Consider the following 7147-nt stretch of genomic DNA (forward strand, 5'->3'; position numbering starts at 1 on the left):
GTGCCACATGGAGGCTTCCCTCGGTTACAATTTCAACCTTCCGTGGGTCGTGTATGAGAGTGGTGCATTCGGGTCCTTCCAGGACTCGGTGGATGTTGTGGTGGGTATGATGAATAGTGTGGATGCTCGGTGTGCACAAGTAGTTGATGCCATCCAACGGAATGAGGAGTTGATACGAAAGGAGCCGAAGCTCAATGCTTACTTGGCGACCATGGTGTCGTGTATGTCCGGCACGCTTTGTTGGTCCTTTGAAACCTATCGTTATGGCCTCAAACACGACAATGAGCATCACAAGCATGCAATATCTTGTTGATCTAAGAATACATCCTCTTGATTTTTTTGCATGTATGTTTTCGGATTGTCGAGAACCTAGTCTCCCCAACATTGTCTACTAATTATTATTCCATTAGCTTTTTACCATCCTATTTGACAACCTAGGGTTTTGACTCTTGAGAATCTAAATTTGCATAAATGTGCGTGTGTATGGACCTAGTGAGATTGAGGTTTTTGGAGTGAGCGGTGCCGTGGTGTGGTGTGTCCTGTGTGAGAAAAAGTTAGGTTCCACGCGCATCTCACGAAGTGATGTATAAATGAAAATAATAATAACAAAAAATAAAACTTAAAGTAGCCTAGTGGTCCTAGCCATTTTTGAATAATCATGAAACAATTTCTATGTGAAAAACCACCAAAATCGTGGCATCTAACCTAATTGTTGTACAAACCATCAATTTTGCAACATAACTCTTCTATATTTTTGTCTACATTTTTCCCTAACCTCGTGTGTATTCTCCTTAAGCATTTGCTAATCGTGGTGGTGAATCCCCAACTTCCTCACCCCTTGTGTCTCCCCGGTCCAAGGCCCCGACGGTCTCGTTCGAGCAACACACGCACGCGAAACTTTGCGACAACGGTGAAGAGGCCAAAATCGAAGCTACGAGGGCACTCGAACAAGCCTTTATTCCACGAAAGGAGGTCGAGTTAGAATTCTTTACCATTGAATTCTTCCTTGCTATTAGGCAATCAAAAAGAGGCTATAATGTTTTGGATTGGTTTTAAGTGTGATTGTGTTTCCACTCAAGTGGAAACCACAAATAAAAGGCATATAAGCAAAAGATAGGGGCTGCTAGTGTAATTTCAGCGCTACTTTTTGTTTACTTATTCTTTATATGTGAAGGCCAAGGGTGTTGGAGTCTAACTAATTACTTAAGCAAAGCATAAAGAATTATATACCAAAGAAAGGAAACAAGGGTGCCAAACCACTCAAGCATCCCCTAGCCAACGGCGTGAGGCGGAACGAAAATTTCATCTCCTTAATCCTTATCAACATTCCTTTTAAACCACTCCAAGTAACGGAGTAGAGAATTATCTCACATGTACCTAGATTGCCCTTTCATTACTTGAAACTAATGTTCCCTTCCGTCATTCATTAACAATTGTTTTCAATTATTGACTATCTTACTCGCAATCAAACATGGATCACTACCCATTTTTTTGCTCTAAAATCTGAGCTTGGAGCGCAATTTAAAACAAATCTGGAGCAATTTCATCAAACAACTGAATCTGGATTACTATGCTAAGAAATTCATTGCATGGACATGAAGATTCCACCTCAAGAAAGACAGCAAGATTTTCGGAGCTTGATTCTGACCTCCAAGCAGAAAGTTGCAAGATCATATGTTAATTTTAGATAGTGGGAGTTGAACATGCTACATCGACCGAACATCCATCAACTTGAGGACATCCGAAGGGGGGAGGTTATAAACATAAATCTCGGGAATTTCAACGCCCCTCAAGGAGGGAGGAGATAAATTTAAATTTTCAAAAACTTGAATCCCGTGAAGGAGGGAGGGCTACGTCTAAACTCTACCCATGACCACTGTTGAGTAAAGTTTTTAATCGCTACCACGAATTTTCCTAGTTCTAATTAACCTAACCAGATTTTAAAAGTTTTAATTGGCCATTTTTCTACTAGTGTTCATGTCATCCGAAACTTCTTGAATTTTTTTAAATATCATCACATACCAAATCGTAAGGCATAAACATTAGTAAAAAAAAGTCACAATCGGTAACTAAGTATGAAAATATTGAGAACATTGGTAACTAAGTAGACCATTGAGAAAGAATTACTATACAATATTGAAACATCACATTCCATATTGAAACAAAAATACTTGATGGAACATTACATATCATAACATCAAATGCCATATTGAAACATCACATACCAAAATCATAGAACATTTATATCTAATTCTCTTAGCAAGAAAGAGTAACAAGTCATTCATGGCATGGGGAAATTCCAAACATATTCGAGCAAATTTACAAAATTTTGATCTATATCTTCTATGAAGTTCTCAATGTCATCATCACCCTAAGAAGTTCTTGCCAAAATATGACGATATGCCTTGCTTCGCCGCAACAAAATTTAGGCACCGAAGTCATGTTCTTCTAGATCAAGTCCTTCAATAGATATTCCTATCAATGCATCTACCACGTTTATTTTTACGAAATCCATGCTTTATTAGATGTAGGCAACTAAATCCTCTTTCACTTGTTATCATAGAAGACCATGTAATCGAACGGAACCTAAACGATTTCTCTTTTTCCATGTGGGTGTGCAGATACGAGTTGCTCACATGAGACAACACACAAAACGAGATGAAATATGATATAAGAAATTATAGACATGGCATGTATTGTTTAATTTCTATAAGTGTGTAAGGCCTTTCAAAATATTATTAAACAAGGAAAATTTATACATGCGTTGTATATAAAAGTGGCAAGATTATATAGATATATATCTATACATACTGGCATACATGTGCTTGTTTAGGGATTCGTCTTTTAATTATTCATGAAATACTTTGTAACATGGTTTCATATGATACTTTCTAATGGAGAATCATGTTTCAAAAATCATTAAGCACTTTAAAGTTGTTAACTTCTCAAATTTGTATGTTTACGATTGTGGGAAATGGGCCAAATACATAAGACATGAGGTATGCAAATATACAACGTGCAAGTGGAAATATGTGCATATTATGGAGGCATTTCCAAGCACCAGACTTGAAAGCTACAAAGACGTGTGGAACTTTTTGGACATGAGTACCTTATTTGGTATGATTATAAAAGGACTCTTGAAGTGTGATCTATGCATAACTCAATATATATCTCAAAACCACCAACACACAACCATATCATCAAACCTCTCACCATATACATATCAATAATATAGCCATTTGACATCAACCTTACGGTAGATACTCAATGGTGATCCTCAATGGGAATAATAATCTTGCGAATCTCGAGTCCGTGAGGCCGGGCTCCGTGATGTCACTACAAGGGTTAAATATAGGCTTTGTGAAACTGGCCTACAAGTGGGCCCAAGATTCCCATTTCACATTATCATCGCGCTCGATGCATACCTCCTCTCGAATCAACTCTCGGCCATGCCCACACCGAGCTACAAGCCTAAATTTGTTGCCATTGCGGTGCTCAATGGGGGCAGCCTCTGAATTGCACCCAGACCATGCCCATGTGAGTGTGGAGCACGATACTTGGACACAAGTTTCCAGTTTCACATCGCCGTGTATCAAGTTCTCGCAAACCGAATGTGACTCACGGATCCCAACTTGTGGTTCCGGTTTCATCTTGCCACCAATCCGATGCTCGTTCCCCACCAAATTGCACCCGCAATACGAGACTATAAGGATGGTGTGCGAGCCATGGATCCTTAACTTGGCTCGCCCCGGTTCCGAGCAGCTCATCCTCGATTGTCTCATCCCCCGCTATGTGTGCCGCCTTTTCCCGGAAGCAACCGACCTCCGAGATCTTGAAACCATCACCAATTTCATTGCTTGGTTGTTCTTGTCGGACGACATAGAAGACACTGGCCCTTTGTTACTCGGTACCGAAGGTCATGGTTTCATGGGGTCTCATGATCATGGTCCTCCATCTACCACCAATGTTTGGGCACAATCGGTTCTTTCTAAACTCCGCGACCCACAATCTCCTATCAATGTCGTCCTTTTCGACAATTCGAGTGACTGCCGTGCCCAGAGCTTAATCATGTTAGATGCATTGGGGGAACTATGGGGGAAGATCTCACCTCGGCTCGTCCCACAAGCGCGGTCGCGCTTCATATCGGTCATGCAAGATCATCTTCATGCCGTCTGCCTTCAGCCCACAAGCAAACGAGCATTTTGGCGGCACGAGGAGGGAGGCGATATGAACAAGAACGTAGAGGAATATAGGGCTATTCGCCGGCATTCCTCGGGCTTCCTTGTCGGTTTCGAGCTAGTCCTCTACGTGTTAGGCCTAGATGAGGATCCCATCCATCTCCACCCACTCGTAGAGGAGTTCCGGGACCTCGTCTTAGACTACATATGGATGTGCAACGACATCGTGTCGTGCCACATGGAGGCTTCCCTCGGTTACAATTTCAACCTTCCGTGGGTCGTGTATGAGAGTGGTGCATTCGGGTCCTTCCAGGACTCGGTGGATGTTGTGGTGGGTATGATGAATAGTGTGGATGCTCGGTGTGCACAAGTAGTTGATGCCATCCAACGGAATGAGGAGTTGATACGAAAGGAGCCGAAGCTCAATGCTTACTTGGCGACCATGGTGTCGTGTATGTCCGGCACGCTTTGTTGGTCCTTTGAAACCTATCGTTATGGCCTCAAACACGACAATGAGCATCACAAGCATGCAATATCTTGTTGATCTAAGAATACATCCTCTTGATTTTTTTGCATGTATGTTTTCGGATTGTCGAGAACCTAGTCTCCCCAACATTGTCTACTAATTATTATTCCATTAGCTTTTTACCATCCTATTTGACAACCTAGGGTTTTGACTCTTGAGAATCTAAATTTGCATAAATGTGCGTGTGTATGGACCTAGTGAGATTGAGGTTTTTGGAGTGAGCGGTGCCGTGGTGTGGTGTGTCCTGTGTGAGAAAAAGTTAGGTTCCACGCGCATCTCACGAAGTGATGTATAAATGAAAATAATAATAACAAAAAATAAAACTTAAAGTAGCCTAGTGGTCCTAGCCATTTTTGAATAATCATGAAACAATTTCTATGTGAAAAACCACCAAAATCGTGGCATCTAACCTAATTGTTGTACAAACCATCAATTTTGCAACATAACTCTTCTATATTTTTGTCTACATTTTTCCCTAACCTCGTGTGTATTCTCCTTAAGCATTTGCTAGTCGTGGTGGTGAATCCCCAACTTCCTCACCCCTTGTGTCTCCCCGGTCCAAGGCCCCGACGGTCTCGTTCGAGCAACACACGCACGCGAAACTTTGCGACAACGGTGAAGAGGCCAAAATCGAAGCTACGAGGGCACTCGAACAAGCCTTTATTCCACGAAAGGAGGTCGAGTTAGAATTCCTTACCATTGAATTCTTCCTTGCTATTAGGCAATCAAAAAGAGGCTATAATGTTTTGGATTGGTTTTAAGTGTGATTGTGTTTCCACTCAAGTGGAAACCACAAATAAAAGGCATATAAGCAAAAGATAGGGGCTGCTAGTGTAATTTCAACGCTACTTTTTGTTTACTTATTCTTTATATGTGAAGGCCAAGGGTGTTGGAGTCTAACTAATTACTTAAGCAAAGCATAAAGAATTATATACCAAAGAAAGGAAACAAGGGTGCCAAACCACTCAAGCATCCCCTAGCCAACGGCGTGAGGCGGAACGAAAATTTCATCTCCTTAATCCTTATCAACATTCCTTTTAAACCACTCCAAGTAACGGAGTAGAGAATTATCTCACATGTACCTAGATTGCCCTTTCATTACTTGAAACTAATGTTCCCTTCCGTCATTCATTAACAATTGTTTTCAATTATTGACTATCTTACTCGCAATCAAACATGGATCACTACCCATTTTTTTGCTCTAAAATCTGAGCTTGGAGCGCAATTTAAAACAAATCTGGAGCAATTTCATCAAACAACTGAATCTGGATTACTATGCTAAGAAATTCATTGCATGGACATGAAGATTCCACCTCAAGAAAGACAGCAAGATTTTCGGAGCTTGATTCTGACCTCCAAGCAGAAAGTTGCAAGATCATATGTTAATTTTAGATAGTGGGAGTTGAACATGCTACATCGACCGAACATCCATCAACTTGAGGACATCCGAAGGGGGGAGGTTATAAACATAAATCTCGGGAATTTCAACGCCCCTCAAGGAGGGAGGAGATAAATTTAAATTTTCAAAAACTTGAATCCCGTGAAGGAGGGAGGGCTACGTCTAAACTCTACCCATGACCACTGTTGAGTAAAGTTTTTAATCGCTACCACGAATTTTCCTAGTTCTAATTAACCTAACCAGATTTTAAAAGTTTTAATTGGCCATTTTTCTACTAGTGTTCATGTCATCCGAAACTTCTTGAATTTTTTTAAATATCATCACATACCAAATCGTAAGGCATAAACATTAGTAAAAAAAAGTCACAATCGGTAACTAAGTATGAAAATATTGAGAACATTGGTAACTAAGTAGACCATTGAGAAAGAATTACTATACAATATTGAAACATCACATTCCATATTGAAACAAAAATACTTGATGGAACATTACATATCATAACATCAAATGCCATATTGAAACATCACATACCAAAATCATAGAACATTTATATCTAATTCTCTTAGCAAGAAAGAGTAACAAGTCATTCATGGCATGGGGAAATTCCAAACATATTCGAGCAAATTTACAAAATTTTGATCTATATCTTCTATGAAGTTCTCAATGTCATCATCACCCTAAGAAGTTCTTGCCAAAATATGACGATATGCCTTGCTTCGCCGCAACAAAATTTAGGCACCGAAGTCATGTTCTTCTAGATCAAGTCCTTCAATAGATATTCCTATCAATGCATCTACCACGTTTATTTTTACGAAATCCATGCTTTATTAGATGTAGGCAACTAAATCCTCTTTCACTTGTTATCATAGAAGACCATGTAATCGAACGGAACCTAAACGATTTCTCTTTTTCCATGTGGGTGTGCAGATACGAGTTGCTCACATGAGACAACACACAAAACGAGATGAAATATGATATAAGAAATTATAGACATGGCATGTATTGTTTAATTTCTATAAGTGTGTAAGGCCTTTCAAAATATTA

At 40.0% G+C, this 7147-nt stretch overlaps 1 protein-coding gene across 1 annotated transcript; it reads left to right on the forward strand.

Annotated features, from left to right (window-relative positions):
- Nucleotides 1–3150: 3150 nt before the first annotated feature.
- LOC147850044 (sesquiterpene synthase Agr3-like) lies at nucleotides 3151–4832 on the forward strand. Its single transcript, XM_087337137.1, has one exon. The coding sequence runs from the start codon at nucleotides 3268–3270 to the stop codon at nucleotides 4720–4722; it is 1455 nt and encodes a 484-aa protein (XP_087193263.1). The 5' UTR covers nucleotides 3151–3267; the 3' UTR covers nucleotides 4723–4832.
- Nucleotides 4833–7147: the final 2315 nt, after the last annotated feature.

Source organism: Azolla caroliniana, unplaced genomic scaffold, assembly GCF_043228905.1.
Source record: "Azolla caroliniana isolate FFs.n. ecotype wild unplaced genomic scaffold, voAzoCaro1.0.p SCAF_22, whole genome shotgun sequence".
Classification (NCBI taxonomy): Eukaryota; Viridiplantae; Streptophyta; class Polypodiopsida; order Salviniales; family Salviniaceae; genus Azolla; species Azolla caroliniana.